The sequence below is a fragment of the Melopsittacus undulatus genome, chromosome 3 (assembly GCF_012275295.1).
Source record: "Melopsittacus undulatus isolate bMelUnd1 chromosome 3, bMelUnd1.mat.Z, whole genome shotgun sequence".
NCBI lineage: Eukaryota > Metazoa > Chordata > Aves > Psittaciformes > Psittaculidae > Melopsittacus > Melopsittacus undulatus.
The window spans coordinates 67,027,854-67,054,317 of NC_047529.1; the positions used below are offsets into that span (position 1 = coordinate 67,027,854).

The 26,464-nt window shown below is 36.3% G+C and overlaps 1 protein-coding gene across 2 annotated transcripts in view; it reads left to right on the forward strand.

Moving 5' to 3' along the window:
• NKAIN2 (sodium/potassium transporting ATPase interacting 2) overlaps positions 1 to 26,464 on the forward strand; it is a 556,572-nt gene that overhangs the window by 273,299 nt on the left and 256,809 nt on the right. For both annotated transcript variants that reach the window (XM_034060848.1, XM_034060847.1), the window contains exon 3: positions 22,000 to 22,080. In XM_034060848.1, coding sequence (XP_033916739.1) covers positions 22,000 to 22,080 — 81 coding nt within the window. The remainder of the gene's footprint in view (positions 1 to 21,999; positions 22,081 to 26,464) is intronic.

Genomic DNA, 26,464 nt, shown 5'->3' on the forward strand with positions numbered 1-26,464 from the left:
ACTTTGCATTTCAGATCTATGGAGTATCTGCACTTCTACCGGGAATCGTGAAGACATCTTACCAAGTAAATACATATGGTGAACCTTGAAAAAACACTAGAGAATATATATATATATATAAAATGAATTTACACTGCTCCCTATGTCTTCTCTTCCTGGAGGTATTCTCATAAATAACCTTCAGAAGTATGAAACTTCAAAGCTGAAAGAAAAAAAAAACAGCAAAAAACATAATGATGATGATGTACATTTGAATATTTTTTTAAGTTGAATGCAAATCCTACACTCATGTATAATATTCTTAGTTCACTACATTGATTATTCAGCTAAGTAAAGCAGCCAGGCACACACATAATTTCATATGATTTAAGAAACAGCCTAAACAGCAGAAATTCATACTATCTTAACCAGAACTAAATAGAAGATCAAAATATTACTGTTTAGTGTGCTGTCTACTAGCCAGTACATCAGGAAGTTTTGTATGATGTTGAAGTCAAACTTCTGAGTAATAGTGTATTTACATAAATATATTTTGATTAATTGTGGAGTAAAAAGGTCCAATTTATAAAATTTTATTTCTGTGCATCTGCAGTTTTGAAAATGCATTTATGAGTATTACCACCTGCTTATGCAAGTAATAAATTATGTGTTCTCTAGAAAATTGCAAACTAATTTCACACCTTTTAGTTTAACTAAGCTTTCTTGGCAAAATGCTGGGATTTGAATTATCACCCAGTAAAATGCATGGTCTGAAAGATTGCTACTGTTAATATAATTATTAATCACTTTCGTTACAGTAATTTCTAAGAGCCAACCAAGAATATGCTATACTGTGCTAAACCGTGTACAAATACAGCAATGTTGGGATAAGATAATAACATGGAGAGAAAAAAAGTAGAGAAGAACACAGCAATCATAGTGACGAAGACAAGAGTAAAGCTGTACACTTCATGTATTTTATGGAAAGCCTTACACCAGGCTCACATTTTGAAATGGATCCTCCATTTAGGTCCTAGCATCTCATGACCATGCAATAAGTCAAGCTGGACTTTTGCTATGGTTTTGTGGATGTCAAAAATTTTGGAGGGTATGGGAGCATCATCCCACGTGCACTGTCAGTGTGCCAACACTATTGGAACAGAAAAGAAAAGCATGGCCATGCAGAGGCTCAGTACAGGGAAGACCAGTTATAGCTGCAGAAGGGTCTAGAGGCTGATGCTCCCTGTCTGTCTTCTTTCTATGATTAAGGTGTGGAGTCCCTCTGAAGTTTTATCTCATTTGCCTGGGGAACAGAGAAGGACCACTGCGTTGTTTGTCTGATGTCTGCTGTTTGAATGCTGCCAGGATACAGTAATTATGGAAGAGTTTATTGATTATCTTAAAATAGGAGCCTGCAGATAAGAGTCTTCTCAGCTTTGTCTCCTTTTCTAACAAGATGACACATTAGATGCCATACAAGTTATTAAGTGTCTAGCCTGTATCAGATACAGGATATCACAAAAAGATCACACAGTTATCACAGACCAGCAGGTGTGAGGATTTAATAAACTTGTCTGGATTATAGCATTGATGTGTAAATACGTGGGAAGGTACTGCTTTCAGTGGAACTTCACTACGTGTTCCAGCTAAGAATTTGGTGTTAAGGGCTGAAAGTAGAGCTGATAGGATGCTTTTTTCCCCAATGTAAATGCAAAGAAATAACAACAACAATAATAAATCATCATCATAACTATAAGAGTTAATTGTATTAAAGACTGAACATAATCGGTGTCTATTTTGTCAAACACCATCCTCCCTTTCAAAATCTCATGATATTGCAGATGAAGAACTTAGTTGAGATCATGCTTTTCTTTTTATTACAAGGATTTAATTCTCATGGAAAAAGGCGACTTGATAGCATTTGAAAATTACGTAATGTTTTTTTTCCATGAAGAGACACAAGCATACCATAGTTGGCATTTGTGTTACCATCTTCATTGTAACCTGCTTACGTAGCTTGTCATAGGCCAGTAGGTGAAAGAGTAGTTTAGTTCCAATATTAATGTATGTAAATTTTCCATGACCAAATATTTAAATCTTTGGCCTATCTGCCACATCTAATCTAATCAAAATAGGTATTTTTATAGCATTCACTACTGTAGCTTCCAAGTGGTTTACAAATATTTTACATCAATAGCATTTTAAAACTGAGAAAATTACATTTCTATAAATAAATATATAAATATAAAAATAGTATCTTTCTTCCAGCATAATATGATGCTTTAGAAGTGTTTTTAAAGTCTTATTTTTTTATTTTTTTTCCCCTTTTTTATTTCTTCTTCTTAGTGTAGTAGTGTTATAGAGGAGATTTCAGAACACCGTTGCAAGTACTGGTAAGGGAATTCCATTTTGATGTATACTGTCTGTTAGGTACCTGATACATTTAACAAAACCAAACTCCAAAGGTCATTCTTCTATAGGATTACATTTAACATTGCATTTTGTTCAGTCAGGTATCACATGCTTAGCAAGTACTTAATTTCCAATGCACCTTGGTTGAAATTAATTATCTATCTATATTTGCATGTATTGAAAGGAGGATTAAATTAATTATGCTAGATTAGAGTATTGCATCCCAAAGAAATGTAGATTTCTGCCCAATCAAAAGATACTACCTGATGACAACCTCAGGATTCCTTCATTTATTGCTGTTAACTGAAGTTAATTGATCCTATCACAGAAGAAAAATGGTTAAAAAATCTTTGATTTGTCCTCCTGAAATTTTCATAGGTTTGGACCTGCATTTAGAATCCAGTGTTAAATTCTTGAGTATGCTGGTTAAATTTTTCCAGCACCAGTTTAATATTTTTGCACTTATCACATGGCAGATTTTGCACTGTGTGGAGCTTGCTGTCGGGAAACATAAATGGACATGCGGGAGTAACTTATGGCATGCACACAGAGACAGTGTAAACATGAGCAAACAGGTCCTTTGGCAACTCCAGTACATGTCACTAAGAAGTTAGGACTTTGCAGGGAAGTCATGCTAAATTGTAGCATTGTTTCTCTAAATTGTAGCCCTTGAAAACAGTGAACTGTGAGTCAGCTTTAATTATTAACACATTTGGGTTGCAAAGGGAAATACAGTAAAGGATAAGAAACTAAACAAAACAAGTGACTTGCTTGTGTGGGTGGTGAGGAAGAGCAATGTTACTGTTACGAAGGTAGAAACAGTCATCACAGATACAGAGAGGTGGTTCCAGAGCCAGATAAAGGTCAGCAATATATGACAATATTGCTAAAAGTGTAAGGAAAATGATAAATGTGTGTGGGGGAAAAAGCCCAGCACAGTGGAGTTCCCAGTCTAACACTATCCAGCCTTAATTTCAGACATAAATGTAGCAGAATTATTGTATCTCTGATTTCCCAAGAATCCATGAGCTCATGATTTTGCTCAGAGCTCTATCCTCTAGGAGCAGAACAGACACCATGAACTAAGTTCTTGTGTCCTGAGCTAGCATTGCAGCAACAAGTGTTGCAGTTGAAATAACTGCAAAATTTTATTGCTCTTCAAAAATTTAATCAGATAAATAACTTTTGCTGGCTTTAGAAAAGGTTTTAAAAATTTCTGCCAGGAAGTATGATAAGATGATGCAGAGGTGGTTGTTTGGTGTTTTGTCTTTTGGGGTTTTTTATTCTGTTTTGTTTTCTTTTCAATTTGAGGAATCTGTTTAAAAATACAGCAACATTTTTTTCTGATTCTTGTGCTTGTAAATAAGTCAATAAAGCTATCAATGCTTGTCAGACAATTGGCCTCAAAGCAATGGGAGTTTAGAGATAAGATTATAGATCTTTTTTTTTTTTTTGTAAGGAAATTACAAAGAGAAAATAAGCAGATATCAGTCAAGAAAAGAATTAAGAAAGGGGGGGAAAAGTTAGTTACTATGCCAGGGAATACACTGAAGACTGCTTACCTGATCCTTCTTAAGATATCAACAGCAAGCAGGAAATCTCATACTACTGGGAAATCTCTAAATATGCCAGAAGCAACTGACAAGTGTAAAGCTATTCTTGGAGCACAGCAAAGCTACAAACAAGCTAAAAAAAACATTTCAACGGTATGTCTGACAACAGAATAAAAAAATTAAAGACATGAGTTCAGTTGTAAAGTCAGCTTTGGACAGAAATGGTGTTAGGCTAATACTTGAATTTTACTGTCTGCTTAGGTGATGTTTGTTTTATTTGCTGGATATGTTTGCACAGTTTTCATTGCATCCTTCAAAATGAATCTGATCTAAATGAAAAGCTTCCTCATAAATAACATTGAAATAGGAACTTTTTAGTGACATCTATAATTCTTTTTTATTTAAATCACATTAACGACATTGTAATGAAGTAGCATTTATACTGATGATATAACAGCAGTCATGTAAATTTACTTAGATATATTTTCCTCTTTTGGGCCTCCAATGTTTCCATTAAGAACAAACATGGACCCTTATTTGAACAGTGGAACTAAACCTTCATTCTTATTATCAAAAAGAACTCTGATTTTCTCCTTTTATTCTTGCAGTGCTGTATGTGCATTTAGATTATATTAACATTTTGAAATTTGTTCTTCTGGCTAGAAAACACTGATCACAGCTTAAAATGTCATCATAGCAGGGTTCTTTAAGTAAAACAGCATCCCTTTTTTCTCTGGAGGCATCTAAATTGGTTGTGCAGCTCTCCCACTTTGTAATGTATAATAAGCAGGAGTAGAATTGTACATTTTTACACTGAGATCAAATCTTCAATGTGTTCTTTTGTGTTATTTATTTTAACTTAGACTTTTAGGCCCTGATTTCAAGTCTTCAGAATTAGAGAGGTACTGCTTAAGACTCTTGTCCATACATAAATTGCCTTTCTTAGCATTTATCCTCCACTAAGAGTTGTCTTGTCCAGATAGAGGGTAGTTAACCTTAAATTAATGAATTTTAAACACTTAAACACCCGATCTTTTGTATACGTTTTTCACAGCCAATCTTCAGTTCAAGAATCAGAAAGAAGTGTTCTTTATACCACATAATAGGTTCCTGCTAGGTATCTGTTGCAAAAGGGTTAAAGCAGCTCTACTCTGCGTTGCTTGGGAAAGTTTTACATTTCCCTGAACATTTTTCATCTCGATAAACTACCATTTAGAAATACATTGGATGTACTACTTCCAAGTCTAGACTGTTCTTCACAGATCTGTTCTTTAATAAATGTTTATCTGTGGAGTCGCCACAACTCTTGGGATACATCTTTTCAAAATACATCAGTGTGGATAATAGTCTTGGTATCTTCTAGTTGTGAAACTGAATGAACCCAAGCCTTTATTTCTGCTTTCTAATTCCTAAGAATTAATATAAACCGAGAAATATAGCCATAATACAAACTCTCACAGCATTCTGTTAATTACATCTGTGTGTGCCAGACAATGCTGTACATTAGCTATACAGTTTAGGGTCTAATTCTTACTTGCTTTCTAACATGTAGAGAGCAAAGGAAGCAAACCAATCGTACAGAAGGTTTTGAAACTGCTGGACAGCACACTCTTTCTTTCAGTTGTTTATTTCTTTATTGCTATGATGAATCCCCCAAGTTTTGGAATAGGCTGGGTATCAAAAGGCATATGGGAAGTAACTGCAGACTTGCCACACTGAACAGATATTCTCAACCAATCTGTCATAGCAATGATTTATATATGCTGGCTGCAGTTCATTTTGAAGAAGGATTCTGAACAGTTCAATTAATGCCAAAGTCAAGAATTCGGGGGACTAATGTGTTTCTTAAGACAAAGATTCAGGATTTTCCTGTAGTTAGGCTGATGTTCCCTTATCTTTCTTTCCTCAATAAAAATGTTGCACTGTAGGCTTTTTAAGGCTCAATTTCTGCAGGTTTATATATAGTGGTCTTTCAGTTTCCACAGCAAAACAAAGTCTTAAGACAGAAATCCCCATTGAATCAAAACGATTGTGCAGACCAGCCCCTGGCTTCTTTCCAGTGAGAGTTAAGGGATCACATCTGCAATCTGCACTTAAGACCTTCTATAAGACTTGCCATTTGTGAGTTTGAATGTTCTGCAGGCATATCCCATGGAATAACTAAAGATCTTCATTGCTTCATAATACACCTTCAGCAGGCAAAATCATCAACACACTTAGAAGAGCAGCTCTGAGGTAAACAAGGGATGTGAGTTAGATACCCATTTTCACAGCAACCTCTTATGATGCTTCATCTGCTTTCTGCAGCACTTTGTTACAAAATGGCTGTCAGGGGAATGTGATCATGACAATAGGTTCTCACTTAAACTGGGAGCAGACAAGGTTGCCACAGAATTAATTCAGCCAAAGACACTGCAAATGTTGGAACTGGACAGAGGACCAGGGTGCACTATCCTTTTCTCCCCATCCATCCACCCCCAGACAAATGCGGTCTCATTCTGGGTGAGGGTTTAGTAATGGGAAAGGACAGAGATTTCAAAGGATTCCCTCTTCCTAGGTCTGCCTTCTTCTGAGCCCAGTTAACATACTGAGCATTTGCCTAAGCCCTGATATCAATCTATGCACATATGAATCTATGTGCATATTGCTAAGCCAAGACTTTCCTAATCCTTTGCACCAATTCTGTGTGGTGGGTAAAAATTGGTTTTCTAATTTTATAGCTAGATCTGTGTGACAAGTTGTCCTGGTTTCAGCTGGGATAGAGTTGTTTTCTTTCCTAGTAGTTGGTGCAGTGCTGTGTTTTAACTTCACTCTGAGAACAGTGCTGGTAACACACCAATATTTTAGTTGTTGCTCAGTAGTGCTTACCCTGGTCAAGGATGCCAGGGGGGAGCAGGGACAGGACACTTGATGCAAACTAGCCAAAAGGGTATTCCATACCACAGCACTTCATGCCCAGTAGATAAACTGGGTGGAGTTACCTGGAAGGTCCAGATCATTGCTCAAGTTGGGCTGGATATTCGTCAGTGGTGGTGAGCACCTGTATTGTGCATCAGTGTTTTTTATCAGTGTTTTTTCTTCCATCTCTGCTCTTAGTTTTATATTCTCTCCCCTTGTTATTTCCCTTATCAGCAGTAGTAGTATTAGTACTATGTTGTATTTTAGTTATTAGAATGTTCCAATCTCAACCCATTGAGGGTTTTATATTCCTTTGATTCTCCTCCCCATTCTGCCCAGGAAGGGGAGAATAGAGGGGTGATTGAGCGGCTGCATGGTGCTGAGTTACCAGCTGGGTTTAAACCCCAAGACAAGTCTATGAGTGTTCTACATTTCTTTTTCGTTCAATGACAAACTGTTTTGCAGTTAGCTCCATTGCTTTTCTATTTAAGTGTGATCCTGCATCTAAGAGATTGTGAACATAAGCTAATTGTTCTTTATTTTTCTTGTGATTTCATAGTGTTCTGGGACAGATTCCAACTCCCCCTAAGGTTTTCTTAATCCTTCAGCTCTAATTTCTTGCTGACCACTACAATGACCTGATAATGATACTGATCTTTTTTTCTCCTTTTTATTATTTTTCCCTTGGAGCTTTGTACTTATCTTTCTATCTTCTATTCCCAAGTGCTTATACGAGGCACCAATCCTGCTTACATTTTAGAATTATCTTTTTCTTCTCTCAGTGAAATTGTACTTTTTATGCCTTAAAGATGCGATCATATTCTGCAATGACCTCTTGTGGTTTATGTATTTGAACATTGTCTTACTTACTTAACCTTTCACTCGCTCCTTTGTTTTAAGACTTTTCTTTAACTCTTTTTGCAGTATTAATATTCCTGTCTTCCTTACCCTCCCTTCTTTGGAAATTCTCCTGTTTGTTCTCTGTATTTCAACTGCTATAGGATGTCTTTAATGAAGGAATGAAGGCAAAAGAATTTTTAACAGTGAGGAGTGGTGACCATCAAAAAGCAGCAAGACTTGGGTAATCCACTGACATTTCTGGTAGACAAAAGGACAGCAGAACTTTTCTATGAGACTATTTCTTTCAAAGTATCCCGAAGGAATTGAGACAATGCTGAATATTACTGAAGTCTCAGCAGTATGTTTACTTAATGTCTGAAGTTCTAAAGGAGAACAGGGAAAAAGAAATAACTGATTCTGTTTAGTGATTCACATAATGATTGTTGGGTTTGGCAGTAAGTATTTACACATGAAATTGTCTAGCACTTTCCATTACAGGACCTTGATACTTAACTGATCTTATGAGTGGGCTCCAGTTAAACCTTCAAACTGAAGTTTTGCCTAAGTCTGTTTATTATTTTACAGTTAAAGCAGCTCAGCATTTCTGATTACCTAGAACAATGGAATTAAAATCCAAAAGTCCAATGGATTTTTTTTATTTGTAGCCATTACATTAATTAGTTCTAATATTTCATTTTTTGCAGTGTCAGTGTTATATTTGACATGGAAAGAAAAAGGGAAGAGATGCCACAGGGCATGGTTTCAGGCTGGTATTTGTCCCCACTGCAAATACATCTAGCTTTGTTTGAATGAGCAGTGATTTCAAATTAGGGGATGGCAGCAAACTCTAGGCAAGCAAGCCAGCGTGCAAGCATCCATCTCACAACCGAGCCATGGGGCTGAGGGAGCAGGTTTTGCTCCTGCTGTACAGACAGATGAACCCTCAGGGCTGTGCAGCCCCTCACTCTGCCTGTGCAGGCCCTCACTTGTCCTGGCTTTGGCAACTGGCACCTGTGCAGGATAGAGAACAAAAAGAGAACATCCTTTATTTGCACCAGCCATGTGCAGGACAGGAAGGAAGCTATCATTCAATGCAAAGAAAGGGGGAAGGGCAGAGAGCAGAAGCCTCTAGCCCATATGATTGTGGCTGGTAGGGTGTTTCCTCCTGTGTTTTTGTTGCCTTGATTGGCATGGGTTTGTTTGAGAGGCTCAGGCTCTCTCATGACTCATGTGTAGGTTAACATTTCTCATCTATAATAGTGCCTTAGAGTTCCTTTTTATTTTCAATGTTTCCTTTAAGCGAGATAGAACCATCTATATCTATCTATTGATAGAAGACTTATCAGGGAGCTAAAAGAGCACTATCCTCCCACTATCATCAGTTCATGTGGAGGACACTGCTCATCACACGTTATTAACTCTGGATACCTGACTGCATAATACCCACTATCCACAGTATAAGTAAAGCTGTAAAAATACCTAGACAAACACTTTTATGTGCACTGGAACAAGAGTTTATTGGAGCGGCAGATGCAGCACCTGAGAGTAAGGAAGTTACAGAATTGGAGCTGCCTGCATGACCTTTATTTAGCTACCTGTGTTTTTGAATTATGCTACACTCTTTACTTGTGTGATCAAAGTGACCATTTCCTTATTAGTGCATAACATGTATTTCTCTCAGTGGTAATGAATAATGTGATTACCTTCAGCACCTCAGACCCATTTGTGACAGAAATTTCTCATCTCTAACATGAGACCAATAACTATTACCCTGCCCAGCCAGGGTCTTACAGAGTTAATCCATGCTTAAGATGTACACAGGAGCTACAGTAAGTCATCTAGCCTAAAAAAAATCCAACAGACTACTGAATATGGATGATATCTAACAAATAAAGCACAAGGCTGGACTGGGTGAGGAAGGTAAAAAGAAATATTGAACAGCAGCATCCATGAACCTGTACTGATACATGAAGAAGAATTGGATGTTGATGTAAATTAACATGGCTTACTTTTCATTCTCACTTTTCTTAATTTTCCAGTATTTAATTTAAATTTCATTTAGATGTTTGGAAGTGTCTTGTTCTTTCTTTGCATGAAATACATTATTGTGCTCAGACAGGCAGTTCTTTTTTAAACATCCAAGCAATCAGGCCAACAGCATATTCAAATTTAATTCAAGCATGAAATATAAGCATGAACTTTAGCTTGCACAGTTACAATTTCTTTCAGTGGTCGCAAAGTTATCCTGTTGATCTTAAGGCAACACCAATTTTAAAATGACACCAATTTTAAAATTTTCCTACTGAGTGTTCCAGTACTTACTTCCACATGCCAAGAGGATTATGTACTTGATCTGGCACTCTGAAATGGAATTGGAGACCAGGAAAAACCTGTTCCATTTTCATTATATCTTACAGAATTTGGAATAATTCAGTCCAGTTTCTTAAAAAGCCTATTGCTTTTCCAAGCAAAGTTAACAGTTTGTCATGCTGTTGTCTCCTGTCATAAAACTGTCATCACAGTCTCTCTGATGGGCAATGCCGGGGCATTGGCAAAGCTTCTTGGCTTGGTGGTGCTCATATTTTACATGGCAAGCTAGGTTGCTGAAATGATAGTCACATGACTCTTTTGCCACATTGTGGGAGCTACTATGTCTTTCATTACTAATGTCATCAAATACTATCTTGACATCTGGATATATTCCCAACTCATTTGAAGTATAAGATGTTTATTCTCTAACTGTTGACCTTTCTTACCTCCTTATAATTTGTTGAGCTATCATCCTTTCAACAATCTGCTATTTTCTTTTTTTCTTGAACAGTGCTGTGAAAGGATTTGTGTAACACTGTTTATCAAAATAGTGGGTATGCTTTTCTATCTGAGCTGTGCATAGGGTCATAAAGCCAAGGAAGATCTGTAAGAGGAAAATATGGGTTGGGAGGAAATCATCTTGCCCAATGTCCATCTCAAAGCAAAGTAAAATTATGTAATCATATGTTTCAAGGCATCTTTTGGAACCTATAGTCATACCACTGGGTTTCTTCACTGCATTTGCAATATCTCCTAATGTTGTTACATCACAAATTATGCTGTAATTGATTGTATTAAGGATATATGATAAACTTATGTGTGTCTTGTACCTTGCAAATCAGTTTAATCCTTCCTTATGTAACTCTTTAAAAATTTGTTTAAACACTTGTTTAATTTAAAGGTTAATCTCCTTAGATTCCAATTTGCAGTTAGGATTACTACAGAAAGAATATCTTGTCTAGCCTTAGTTTGAAATAATATCTACACTGAAAGATGGTTGTTTTCAGCTGATACTTCCAAACAAAATTGTAGCTGTATTTTAATTTGATTTTCTATACACTATCTGCATATTTTAATGATGGATTTATATGAACTCTACAACACTATATTCCAAGGGGATCTTTATTCCTAAATCTTTTCCAACAAGTCCCCAGCCTTTGCATCTTTCATTAGTCACCAGTTTGCTGTAGAAAATAATCTTCTGAAGTTGTAAATTTTTCTTACCAAAACTATTTTAACTAGCTGCTTTCATCTTATAATCAGTACTCTGTACTTTTCTTTGTGTGTGTTTCATCACAGGCAGTAAGTACGGTTTCTATGAACCATTTTCCATTAAATTTTTCTTGAAAATGTGAAGATGACAGACCTTTTTTATGCTTAAAGAAATAGTGATTTTGTTTCTAAGGACTGCTTTTTGATTAACAGTTCATGTTCCAAATAGCTGCGACTTCTTATACCTTTATATGTAGACCTGATCTTATTCTATTCTAATTCTTAGTTTTGATGCAGTTGTAGTCTCCATGGAATATTTTGACCATGACTCATGCAATGAGGGGAAAAATATTTTTAAATAATATGTTTCGTAATTAAAAGATTGAGTAAAATACTGATACAAGCAAACAAACAAAAAAATAAAATCAGAACAACTTTTTCTATAGAAATGTTGTGTCATCTCTGTAGGACACATTCTGGCTATTTTGAACATCTCAGCTTTATGTTACCATATAATAATCTGTTTGGATTCCTCTCAGTGTGATTCAGTTCCTGCACTTGCAAAGCTTTCTTTGCTTCAGAAGGTTTAAAATGAGGGTATTATATTTCTGCATGTTTTTTTGTCCTATGAATTAGTGGAATATACTGCACAATACTTAAACTCCTTAAGTATACTTAAGTACATACTTAAGTATAGCTTAACTATACTATTCCAAGCCTGCCATCCTCTGAATTTTATCTCATAATGGCTTTATTTATAAGTGTCTTATTGTAGGTATTGCTTTCTTTCCCTTTGACTACCAATACCGTATCTTTCTTCGTAAAAGAGATGTAAAAGTGGTTTTGGCAAAACCCATCTTCAGTGAGTGAAAAAAAAAAGAAAAGAAATGCACAAAGATTCAGTCTATTAGTATTTCAGCACTAACATTTCTTCCTACAAAAGAAATGGCACTTTCAGTGTTATACAGGCTACCCATGTAAAACCTTTATTTGGCACCTCAGTGTACTAAAAGTGTCCAACTAGCTGATAAGCAGGCACCATGCCACTGAAACAGATGGGCATAGCTGTAGAGAGCCAAAAGACAATGTATGTGCATCAAGTGTGGATGTTGGTGGCAGGCTTCCCAGTCACTGATGTCTTAACGATTAAATGTCCCAAGTTTTTTGCATCTGTAGTTACAGAGATGCCAGCTTTACTCCTGGATGCCGTTTGAAAATCTATTCTTTTGCATTTTTAAATTATAAAGACATTTTTGAGAATACTTGATCTAAAATGTACTTCAGATAAGGTTAGCAAATAAAGGAAATAGTAACAATAACCTTTCTCGGTCCAAAACAGGAACATGCTCTCACCCAAAACTGAGATGAAAACTGGAGTTCCAGAGGAAGGAGAGCAAAAGCATTATTTAGGGTATTGAAGATATACAATGGAGAGAAGCAACAGGTACTTTCACAGTGAGAAAATCAGATACAGTTGGAGAAATGCAATTACTGTAGTTTTACCAAAAAAGAAGGAATTGGAGGTTGTGTCATGAATGAGAGAGACTTAAAGGCAGGAATAAGAAACATTATGCTATTCTTTGATTGTATCACATTTAGGGAAATAGAATTTTGCCAATCTATGTATATTAGGAGGGCTGGACCACCAAATTACCTAATTATATCACCAGTATATTCTCAGAACTGGAAGAACCTCTTGCATACAATATTTTTAGCTAATATTTTTTGGTGCAAGTGGAAAGTAAAGGAAAACACAGATATTCCCAAAGAAGAGACTCTCTTTGTGTCCTGAGTGATAGAGGGCCTAACATGCACACAGAGCCAAGTATAAACCTTCCTGAGGAAGGCCATCATTCTTCCAATAAACACACAAAGTGTAGTGTGTTCTGGTGATTTGAATCAAGTCAGAGATTGATTGATTGATTGATTGGTAAGCTGGGAAGATATTTTTAGAATAGTATATTTGAATATGTGCAGTCTGTTTTCAGTGAGAAATTAATGGTTTTTAGATACAGTCTTACATTTCTCTGAAGAAATTAGAAAATTAAGTCCATTTTACATTTTATGCTCTTTTAACAAGAATGGTGTTTGCAGTTCTGCTTTCATTTTATTGTTATGCCTTCCAGTTTCTTTTTACCTCATTGACTATACTCAAGATTGAAAAAGACTGAAAAAAGCTATGTTGTATTAAAACATATTGATCTTGCCAAGTCAAGCAGTCTTGCCAATCAGATGTATCAGAAGGGAATAAAGGAAGGGCAAGTGTGTTCTTTGTCTTCCTGTCTCTCCTACCTGTGGTTTATTAGCATCACTCAGTGAGTCAGTCACTTTATGTGGGTATGGTGATAAACCACCACGTATGTATCCCCTACACAAGGAAGTTGCATCTAACCATGTGCTCACCATACAGTTTCATGAAGCTAGTTTTTGTACATCTAGAATTTGGCACCATTGCTCCACAATACAGTTAGGTTTATGCAGCTGTGCTAAATGGGGTTCCTCTAAGGGCAAACATTAACATGTTTGTCATCTCCAAAGAATGGGAAGTGACCTTTGCAATTGACTGGTACTTTCAAAACAGCCATCAACCTCTCAAAAATAATGCTGCCAGCCAGTAGTCCATGTTCTCTGTTCCTCAGCTGTGAAACACAAACTAACCTCGTATCTTAGCCTCCTCCCAGTTTTTTAACAAAATTTTGGAGTGGTCCTAGGAATTTTTGAAACCAGCTCAAAGAGAGATAAGAAAGAACGTGATAGTCCTCACTTATTTTTGTTATGACAAACACATCTTTAGCTTCAATTTGATCTTTGGAATGTAAACACCAAGGCACAAACTGAAAGCCCTGTGAACTCAATAGGCAAGGTCCTCATGGCTTGGACTGTAAAAGTGTTAAAGAAAATGAAGAGAAGAAAACAGTACCTGGGCAGCTGAATGTAAACCTATTTTTATTAAAAAAAAAAAAAATCTTACTGTAAATGGCTTAGTTCTAACAAGAATGTTGATGTATTCACTGAGGGAGATGGATTCCCTTTATAAATAGTTGCAGTTGGCACTCAAATACTGAGGCATCAATAAAAGAATCTAGATAAATGTCAGTGGAGTTCTGTTCCTAGCAACAGTATCTATTGATTTTAGTTTTTGCATTCTGTTAAAAATGAGCACTGAAAGAATCTTGAGTGTCCTGATTTGTATTTTTAATAGGGATTTTAAAAAGGCACAGCTGCTAAAAACTCCATTAAAATAAACTGTTCAATGACTGAATAATAATAAAGATTTTTATTTCTGGGTGTTTCTGAAAAAGCCAGAGACACCAAGGAGACAGTCACTATGTATGTAACTCCACCAATATGCTGATGTCTGAAGCAAATTGTGCTTCCCACCTTTCCAGTGAGAAGCTCTTCGCATTAGATTACAGCAATAATATATTTCTTATGTTTATTTTGTCTGGACAAAACCACCTTGCCTTCCTCACTGCTCACTGTCCAATTCAACCAGGAGGGAGGGACAATGATCCCACCCAGGTCTGGTCTCTCAGCAGGTAGGTTCCTCCTAGGGCAGAGGGGTAAAAGAGGATCAAAACAACACTCTTTTAAGGTTCACTATTGCCTGACCAGCTGAAATTCTGTCTTGGAAAATAGAAATATTACTAGAATTCCAATATGAGGAAAGCATTTTGAGCTCTTTTTAAGTGAGAATTAACTATATATCATTTCCCTTAATTAGTAATTTCAGTTTTGAGAGACTTTATAGCCTCTTCCACAAATAAAGAATTCTGAGAAAATAACATAAGAAGAAAAATGACATAAGAAGAAAAATATCCATCCGTCTGTGAATATATGCCTTCAGTTGGGTGGATATGTACTGTGATTTAGAAGGTTGGGTGTTCAGATATTTGAAGTTACTTCCTGCTGGTAAATGTTTCATAACAAAGATTTGATCAAAAGAAATACAGGAATTGAATGATGAGTGAAGCCAAACCAATTAAATCTCTACTGCTAAGTCAAAAGGGGAAAAAACAATAAAAGGAAAAAATTCCTATTAAAATTTCTGACTTACCTTATTTCCTTTACTACATAAAATGCATTTTTGTTAAAAAAGGTGTGAGCTTTAACTTATGAATGCGGAAGAAGCCAAAACAAACAACAACAAAAAAAAAAAACACCAAAATTTCTTTTAGAGATCTGGAATATTTGTAGCACCCTAGTGTAACACTGACTGAACAATGCTGAAATATAAGTTATGTGTTTCTGTGTGCTTACTTTATAGATTTTAATCCTAAAGAGCTGGGAATCCAAGAAACAGAACATGAACCAATGAATGATCATAAGCATTAATGTACCATCAGTGTGTGGAGGGTACAAGAGACAATAGTTCTTAGAAGGTGTCTCTTCAGCAGTCCTTTGGGGATATTTTACACTCATGACATTTAAATTGCTTTGTTCTCTTTTGTTTATGTGGAAAAAAAGGGAATGCATATTTGTATAGTGCAGTATTAATATCTTGGTTTTGATGTCACTATTACAAGATTTTTAATGGGCTCTGTGACACTGGGAATTTTGCCTTGGAGGATTTTAGCTTTCCAAACAGCAAGGGTAGAGTGATCTGTGTCAGACAGTGCGAAGTGAACCGAGCCCTGGAAAGTACCTTTTCCTCTCAATTGACTGTAATGGGAATCTAGATACTGCTCGGAGGACATCTGCATTGCAGACATCTAAATGGAGGCAGATGGATACCACTCCGGCAGTAATGTGCTCTGTAGAAATTCAGCTTTTTTTCTGCAGAAGGAGGGATATTTCTTCAGGAAACAAAAAAAGTAAACCTCAGCCATGTGTTTTGGGTGCAGCGTGATTTTGGCACACAAGAAAATTAAAATAAACCAGAAGAAGCCAAAATAAAAAAGGAGCCTAGTGAGCTGTAAGTCCTTGGCTATGAGTAGATTGAGGTGTGACTGCACATCATAGCAATGTTCTGGGCTCTGTCCCTTCATCCATCTGTGACCTGATAAGAAGGTGCTTCAGCTTTCTTCCTGCCTTTTATACTTATGAATCCTTCCCACACAAATTTAGGGGAAAACAGCGTTAATACACTCCTATAAAGAATCAGGGCTTATAACTGAGCCCAAGCAGCTTGGAAGTTTATATATAACCACTGGGTATATAGAAGCCTCTGGGAAGAAATTTTAAAGAGCACTTGCTCTATATCTGGAAGCAGTGATGCTCAGGTGTAAAAAGCCCAGTCCAACAGTCATTTTCTGTTTGGTAGTGACCAGTTCTAATGCACTTGATAGTTCAGCAGCTTTCAGGCAATTTTGGCAGAGAACACTAATTATTAAAGTGTAATTATAAAGTAATTACAGTATCAGAAAGATATTTTTACCTGAGGGAGCAAAGGGAAGGAGAAAAGACATTAATCTGTAATTGACGAAAGGCTGAAGAGACAAGGACTTGCAATGCCAAGAGTTAAAAAAATCTTTGATAAACACAAGCAAACAAACTAGAGTGAGACAGAAAAGTTCAGCAACTCAAAAATGGTTCATAAAAATCAATTAACATTCATTTAGAAGCAGAATTCATAAAGATGGACAGTGCTTTGACACTATAGCCATGATTGATTACAAATAAAATAAGAATAATAATTAAGTAAAAAAGCAATACAATGACCAAGTCAATGATACTAGCAATTCAGCCAAGCAAAACTAGTGCAGGCTGCACGCTGTGACATTGAGCAAGCAATGAAAAAATATCTAGAGGATTATGCCATACTACAAGAGCTTCACAGTATATTCAATATTTATTGAGGTTGAACTGGTTGCATGAAGTCCTCTGCTGCCAGGTACATTCATATTTGTTGTCCAAGCTACTGGTTTTGGCCCCAAGCCCTCTCCCATTGTGTCCTGCAGGTAACTGGTGGGCAGGGAAGTCTTGCATCAGGATCGTTAAAAGCAGATCACAGTTGCTCTTTGTGTTAGGTTGCTGAGAGCAGCAGTTCTGCTTAAAACAGCTGGTCCTTAAGCATTTAACAACTGAACCTTTGCTAGAAATGAATTTGGCTCCTGATCCTTCTTTGGAGTCAGGCTGTGGTTTCTGATCCTGCTCTGCTCTATAGGCTTCCTGCTGAGGTGTCCTGGTTTTTAGAGGCAGAACTTTTGCAGTTTGGTGCTGAGGAGATACAAACAGGCACCACAGAAGTTTATGACAAATAAACCACCAAATTTGCTACCAAGGAACAGCAGACTCCACCAAATAGTTCTGTTTCAGGGTTTTTTTTTCAAAGTTAAGTAGAGCTGTAGGCACCTCAAAGATTAGCTGAATGTTATCAGTAAATTCAAATAGTTTGTTGGTGCTAAGTATTCAGAATTACACTTGTTATCAGATTTGATAGGGAAAAGATAGGTTTGAAAATTGTATTTCTAAGTGATGTATCTTCATAGGCAGAGAAAATTAGGGGAAAATAACTTTAGAAGCAAAGATAATGATAATCGTGGACAGTTGTCACTGTGCTATTGGAAAGAGGTGTTCTTTCCAGACGTGCTGGGTTCAAGATAATCTTTGAACAACTCAGGTACTGCTGCCTAGTTAGCGTAAACAATCACATTTTTAATTGCTACAGCAGAAGTAGTAATTAAAATTTTAGAAATGTGTTTAAGCTCATTTTCCTGAATGAAGTATAAAAGGTTCTTGGGGCATAATATTTTCAAATTTGTATAATTCTGAAGCTAAAACAGCACATTTCTTAAAAAAAAGAAAAAAGTAGCAAATCACAGCAATTCAATTGCTTTCAATTGCACAAGGTAATAATCTTGTAGGTCTGGAGACCTTGCATCCCTCAGTCACATCTGATTGTAATTGATTCACATATCCAAAAAGATTTTGGTAGCTAGAGAAATGCCAAGTGAAGCTCTGTGGAGGAAAAAAGAAAAAAAACACCTTAAATTTTAAATGTTCATAGCTATCAGAGTAGCTCATAATTTGTGCTTCAAACGTATGTGACATATTTCTCCTTCAGGCAAAGTGGCAAGAGTATTAGATGTGAGTTCTGGTGACCAGGTTCGTATCAAAGGCAGTAGTGGGCTACCTGGACCTTTGGTTCTTGTGCCCTCGTGACCTTTTTGCTTTTCTTTTCTTTGGAATTAAGTCTATTCTTTTAATTTTTTTGATCTTCAGTTTCACTGTTAGTAAAATTGGGATAATGCAACTTAGCTAACTTTGAGAGAAGTGAGAAGAGGGATGTATGGATTCTTAGTACTTAGTATTTTATGAATGGATTCTTAGTTACAAGTATTTTAATATTTCAGTTTTTCCCACTCCCCAAGAAAAAAAATACTTCCTATATTAATTTATTATGATTCATAGCAATTTTTCAAGCCTGTAACTGCACAGTACAAATAAACCATAAACTAGGTAATTCTTACAATTCTTTGTAGAGGGCTCTAAATTCATGTTTACTTGAAGAATGGTAAGCTCATTCTGCCATGTAAGAGCTGCATTTATATAGTCGTTTTTACAAAACAAAATAAAATAAATACTTTTAAAAAATGAAACTTTTACTGATTGGCTACAACTTTGAAAAATAGTGTTTAAATCTTTAGTCTTAGCTTTCCAGTTATTCCTTTTTACAGTGTGGATTTACATAAAAATAATAAGCCCTGTTGTCATTGCTGTGCCTCCTGTCATCTCCTGCTTGGTCAAGTGTTGGTTCATCAAGGCTTTTGTATCATTGATACATGAGTGCTGTAGCATTGTGGTAGTTTCTGTCAGATAATGCAGCTGTCTTGAACTCCCACATATAAGAATGAAAAAAAACCACAAAGCTATAGCCCTTTGAAGAACTCTTATAAAATGTGTTTCTAATTAGATACATAGAATAGAGAATACTGGAGGGATTTCACCATTGTCACAGACCTTCAGAGCTGAAGAAGCAGCTATGAAGCACATAGACAACAAGAGGCATATATAACTGCATGTGATCCAGAGATAAGACGTGCTAGATCTGAAGCATATGAAATAAGAAGCAGTGGGAAGCAGAAGCATCCTTGTATTTCAAGACAATTATACTCAGTGTTTACCTGCAGAATTCAGGCAGCAAACATAAAATATTTCAAAAGGAAGCAGGTTAAAACATACATTTAAAAGACATTTTAAAACCTTAAGTGTAGTCCAATAACAGCAGATGCTTCTTAAAAGAGTGTATCTAAAAATTAGATGACTGTCATTTTTTTGGTTATAGACTAGGCAGTGGAAAAGAGAAGTTTCATTTACTCATGTAAGCATAAGGCTCTCTGCTGGGATGAGCAATTCCAAAGTGCCTTGAAGTGTTCTGCTGGATGTGTTGTGTGCAGGGAGCTTTTTAATCAGCTGTTGCTCACATGCAGTGTAACAAGTTGTTCCATGAACAGCCAATCTAACCACAAGTTTCCAGTGGCTCTCTTCCACATTTTTCCCCTGTTTTATCAGTGTTGACGGGTAAAAGATGATCTTGCAAGTCTTTCTTTGAATGGGGATATAATAGAGTATCCATTCCTATTTGTGGGCCTATTTTTCTTAAGCTTTTTTGAAAATATATTTAAGTTTTCAGGTCTTTTGTCTAGTTTGCTTAAAATTGTTCAGGGGCACAGAAGTTCTTTCAAGGGAACAGACATTGCACATGGATGTTACTTGCTTAAGTCTTGTTTCTTTGGGAGACCTGTATAAATGCAATATTTAGAATTTTCAATATAAGAAATCCAATTATCATCATGTGTCAGAGTGAATGCTTGTATTAACACCATCACATTATCCGTGTACTTGTATATAATATTAAAGTATTAAAATAATTGGCAAAACCTGGCAAGTTAAAATTATGCAAAGTTAGAAAGAAAGTACCAAATTAAGGTTATTGAATCTATATTAATGTTTCCTTCTTTTGCTTTGGTAATTACAGCACTCCACATTATATGAAAAGCCAGATGTGCCGTGACTAATCTACAGGAAGATTAATGCTCAGTATACTTAATGTCTCAGAGTTGAGTTTAAAAAAACTGAATGTGTTAAGTCCATGTATCTGTTGCTATGTTCCAAAGTTTTAAGAGCAGACTGTCCTCAAATAGTAGGTGTGCATTAGAAAGACCATAGAATCTCCATCCCTGGAGATAGTCAGACCTCAGCTGGAGAGATCACTGCACAACTTCATCTGTGCTCGTCATGTGTTGAGCAGAGATCGGACTGGGTGGCCCAGAGAGTGCCTCCTGATCTAAATAAATCTGTGTTCTGTGACCAGATCTATGGACCAGAAACAGCTGTCCTATGAAGCATATGCAATCTGTATACTTTAAATTACCTAAAAATACTTCTGTGTAAAACAATTTGAGCCTTTAAAACTGTGTTAGCTTCCATTAGGCCAAAACAGTATCACATTTCTTTAAAATCTGTACCTGGTCTACCTAATAGTTAGGCCAGTTAGCAATTACTTAGTTATCTACAAAAATAAGAAATCAGAACAGGCCTAAATTTTACTCATGTTGGATGTAGTCTCATTTTAGATGTCCTAACAAAGGACAGAATTTTACTGTTTTCAGAGGATCTAAAAGATTTAGTTGAAAATAGTATGTCAAATCATAGACAATGTGGTGCAAAGCAATACTTCTGAGAGAAATTAAAGAAGAATCCTTCCTAGGTTGTTAGCAAATTTAGAGACTGTCATTTATGGCGAACAATGATTTGCCATTTTTTTTTTGTAAGGGATGGATAGTGTACAGTATAAAATATTGTCTGCTTATTCAGAAGGTGATATAGTACAGTGCTGTGCAGAAAACGTTTTCTGATTTGGAAAAGTAGTTTAAAAATATTTAATCAGTACAGGTTGGAGAAGAGGCAACAAAACACATAGAGTATGTCTGTAAATACTTGAGAGAAATAAATGGGTTGGTGATATAACAGGAGGAAATAGCCCTCAGCTGTAGCAGGTAGGGGATATTGTTGTGACTGTTGTATTTCACACGTACACAGTGCCATGAGTCTGTGGAATGAAATTAGCAAACATGTAGAATTGAATTGTGAACAACTAGAGGATAGATACATCAGCCATTAGAAAAACATTTGTAAATCCTAAGGTTTATTAGATGATGGAATTATTTGTCAAGGGAAGGTCTCAAGCATAAGAGTAACAACAGCAGGTCAAATTTTATTATACAAGATTCTCCAGTGTTATGTCAGGGAAATGTCATTTCCAGTCCTAGTACATGAGGTCTTATGAATACAAAAAAAAAAGCAAAGTAGTGGACAGGATTAAAGTAGGATAGAAAACATGTACTCCATTAGTCACATCAGATACCTGAATAAGAATTTGGCAGCCACCAAGGAACAGACTTTGCTAAAGCATGAATACTTCTCCTATACGCTGTAAAAAAAAACACAACCAAACAAAAATAATTGAGTATTTAAAATGTTGTATGCCCATGAGGGTGTTGAATAATTATGAATCATGCCTCGGAATGCCACAAAATATATTGGTAAAGGCAGAAATACTGCAAAATAACCTATATATTGAAGTCTCAAATTCAGGTGTTAGATGTCTCCACTGTTTTCTCAGATACAGATTTTCTGATGTGACTTAGTACTCACTACATCACTCTGGATTGTGCCTGGGAAAGGGCAGAATTTGTTCTTCATTCTCTTTATTATGCAACATTCTTGTTCATATGCACCATATATATAGTCTGTTTTTTTGCCTTGGATTGAACTCATAGCTTAATGTACTAGGTTTAGCTCAGTTGATAATGAAATTATTAATGTATTATTTCTCTCTTCCTCACTGCAGTATGCCATCTGGCTGGTCCTTTGGATTACATGGAACGTGTTTGTTATCTGCTTCTATTTGGAGGCTGGGGACCTTTCAAAGGTAATTTACCATTGGATACATTTAAGCCATCAACACTTTGTTAACATGACCCGTTCAAAAGGCTGTGTTCTATTTTACTCATCCTCTTAGTTTTAATAGAATGAAGGTAGTATGATGGAGATTTGGAGTATTCTGAGTATGTTAGAAACTTTTAATCTAGACAGTAATGAACACATACTTTCTGGTGCCTGCAACAATAATGTTGTTTTTTTTTTAAAGGAAAATTACCTCTTTCTGCCCCCTCAACAATTTTGCAATGCAAATTTCACCTCTATCAGAGACATTCCTTAGTGATTTTTTTTTCTTAGTGATTCCTTTGTGATTGAATACGAAATATTACCCTCTCAAGGGTAAAAAAATATTTTTTGTACCATTTAGCTTGCTGTTAAACGGTACTTAGCTGGATTCCTCTGAGGTGTCTTATACCATAGCACAGTAATTGTAAAACAAGGTGTCTTTCATTAAATTAAAATGTAAACTGAGGTGCCAGAATAAATTGCCATTTGGATACAGCAGTGTTTTTTAACTCTGTTCTTCTGGTAAGAATGTTATGATTGAACATTTGTACACAATAAAAGCCCATAGGAAAAATATGTTTTCCTAAGAATGATGTATTTGTGGTGTTCTATTAACACTGTAAGTGAGAACACAAGTGGCAGTTGGTAATGGGCTCAAACCAGCATCTCAAACTAAAACTTACTTTCTGAGGTGATCCTGGAAGGCTGGCAATTTGTGGGATAAATGATTAGCAATGGTAACAAATTATTTTGTTAAAGTATAAGCTTCAGCTGAATCTAAATATTGTTCTCCATAATGAGTTATGCTCACAATGGTGTGAACTGACAATCAAGGAGAACCCCATATGTGAAAGAGATCAGATTCTCTTTTTGACTTGGAGATTTAATTGCTATTTCTGATTAAAGGGAGTTTAGCCCAACTGTAAATTACAGATGTAATTCTCTGATCCTTTGTGAGTTACTGACATGTTATGATGCAGAAAATTGAACACAATTATAGGAAGAATAAGTGAGGCAAAAATACTTCTTACCTGTATTTTCTCTCAAATCACCCCCAAAGTACAAAAAATACTAAACATGGATATTTCATCCCCATGTATTCTGTTTCTTCAAAAGATGCTGACTTCAAAAGGATCAGAGTTTCATTTCCTGAGGTTGTGAAGCAATTTTCTGCTGGTAAAACGTTACACTTGCTGGGTTTTATATCTTCAGACAGAACCAATATAATTAAAAGATTGGCAAAAACATAGTAAATAAAAGGACTTGCATAGTATCTTTTATTTGGTTAAAATGCTTTCTGTATTGCTAAGTGAACTAATATTTAAACCTGGCACCTGTTGTACAATTATACTCAACCCAATCTACTCATCTTTTCACCTGCTTGTTTCAGCCATCTGTATTTGTAAACGTGTAAATGTTGGGATACTTACCGTGTCTGGTGAAGTGAAATGGGGTGGGAAAGATGAAAGGAGAAGCAGCTATTTGAGCATTGTGTTTTAATGGGTATGAAAACAGCTTAAGTAAGCACTAGTTGCAATAAAGATGGGCCAAAAACAGTATCTAAGCCTGGAACTAATTTTTTCCCAAAGTCTAGGCCTGTGTCATCTAAAGTGTTTCCCACCCACCCGTATGTTTCAGCCTTGTGTCTGGATGCAGTTAAAATTTTTATTTTTTTCTTAAGAGATATTATTTTTGGCAGTTACATGATCTACCTTGAACTACCCAGTAGAGTATATTCCTTCCATTTGGGCTGTTGTTTCAGACCAACAGCATTGGTAAATTGAAAGAGAAAAGGAAAAGTTCGTATAAAATGGATTTATAAAATAGCAATGGATAGATTCATTAGCTACAAAAGGTCTAATTCACACATGGGACATCACCCTCCTCTCCTTTCCCTTTCAACTGTGAATGGTACATCAAAACTTTGCGGCATGATCAGGTCTTCTTCAAGGTCTAGGGCCTAGAAATTCTATTCTAGAAAAACAGTTGGAAAGATATCCAGCTGTTTTGGTGAATGAAACTTACCCCCCTGTTCTAAATCCTTCAGAGGCTCCAACTGCTTTACAGATATAAAGATCCATTTACAAAATGGATCATTTTAAGTTTTATGTCTCCCAGTCACATTCATACATCTGAAGCTGAATCTTCTTTATTATTTATAAATTCATATGGGAATAACTGCAACTTCAAATCTGTAATGATACTCCTGTGTATTTTTTTGTGTGTGTTTGTAATGGCTTTCTTCTTTTTTGAAGAAAGCTCTGGGCCTGAATTGGTTCTAAATAGAGAATAAAAAATAACCTTTGGATAAGTACCAGAGGGATGCCTCTGAGGCTGTAACCATGAGAGAGGATCGTGTGCAGCAGGGCTTTAGGAATTAATAGGTTAAAAGTACAGCCTAATAATAGTTCAGCTGGGTATAGTTCATTTTTGTGTGTATTATTTATAACTTTCTACCAAATAAAATAAAAGACAAGCTTTTGAGGGTTTTGTTAAAAGATTTGAGAACAGTTTTTATTCTATGTATACATACATCAATTTTTCCATCATCATCTTCTGACACAATGGAGAGGACATATGTCAATTGTTAATATGCCTTATTACAAAAGGCTTGCTAGCTTCATCTTTTTTTTATTTTAGTTGTGGGTGTGGAGGTCATGACGTTTTTTCAGCTTCTCTTTATTACACTGAAACAGGCCTTCAAAAACTCAGAAAATTTTAAAATGAGGTAATCATCTCTGAAGAGACTGAGGAGACTCAAGGATTATTAGTGAACAGCCATGCAAATCTTTTTGCATTATACGCCATTGCAATCACATATATCTTGTGGAAAATGGCATCACACTAAGTATTTTCTGTCCTTGAGGCACAGTTGTCTTTGCTGAAACTTTTTCACAGCAAGCTGGAATATTTATGGCTTTGTAACAAAGAGGAAGTGTAATCACTTGTTCTTAACCTTGTTATGTGGATCTGTGAATGAATGCTTAGAAAACTTCTCAGACTTACTTTTCAGTATTACTTTTGAATAACATTTAATTAGCCTGGGTGTTGTTTTGCTTGCTGGTGTGTGCCCTACTCTATAAATAGGGCTTTAAGGTTTCAGGAGTGGTACTATTTATTCTGGCCTGTGGCTAAGCAAATGTAGCATACAAAAATCATAACCTTGTGTCTTGAATGAGCCAAGTCTGGAGTACACTGGTGAAACAAAAGGGGAAACATAATAAAAAGCATCTCTGAGAAAATGTAGTATTTCAGTAATTTATAGAATCATAGAATAGTTAGGGTTGGAAAGGACCTAAAGATCATCAAGTTCCAACCCCCCTGCCATGGGCAGGGACACCTCACACTAAACCATATTACCCAAGGCTCTGTCCAGCCTGGCCTTGAACACTGCCAGGGATGGAGAATTCACAACCTCCCTGGGCAACCCATTCCAGTGCCTCACCACCCTAACAGTAAAGAATTTCTTCCTCATATCCAATCTAAACTTCCCCTTTTAAGTTTTAACCAGTTACCCCTGTCCTCTCACTACAGTCCCTAATGAATAGTCCCTCAACAGCATCCCTGTAGGCCCCCTTCACATACTGGAAGGCTGCTATGAGGTCTCCACGCAGCCTTCTCTTCTCCAGGCTGAACAGCTCCAACTTTCTCAGCCTGTCTTCATATGGGAGGTGCTCCAGTACCCTGATCATCCTTGTGGCCCTCCTCTGGATTTGTTCCAACAGTTCCATGTCCTTTGTTTAAATATATCAAGAAAAGACCCAAAGAACTACATTCAGCTATGTCAGAACACAAAAATATAAAAAAGAAAAACTATAGCAATCTGTTTATCATTTTTTACTTCTTCAGACAAAATTCCCATTTACTTCTGTGGGATTTAATTGCAACCTCTGAATTAAGACCCTCAGTAGAAAGAGTGCTGCAATTGGTCCTGTAATGAAGAAACAGCACTCTTACTTCAAGGCATTTAGCAGCTTTTCCAAATGTTGTCTAAGGATCGTACAAGTGGAAAGGAAACAGAATAAGAACTATCAAGCTCCCATTTTCAGTTTAAAAATGAATTGATATTTTTTCACTGCAAAAAAATGCATGGTTGAGGTTTCACTGGTCCCATCACCAGAGCTGGAGCACAGAGATGCTGCTGCTGTCACCTACTGGAAGTCAAGGTGGAGGCTGGACTTCCGGTGCTAGATGAGGGGGACCACCTAGGGTCCAAAGCAGCCCTTGCAGTCGCAGCCTTCTGCCAGTACATTTGGTTCTCCTTGCATGCAGCCCTATTTGTGTGACCAGATACCAGAGCTCTCCTCTCACTTTTACCTGGCTGATCTCCAGTATCACTTTGCTGCAGTCACTACAGTACTATGTGA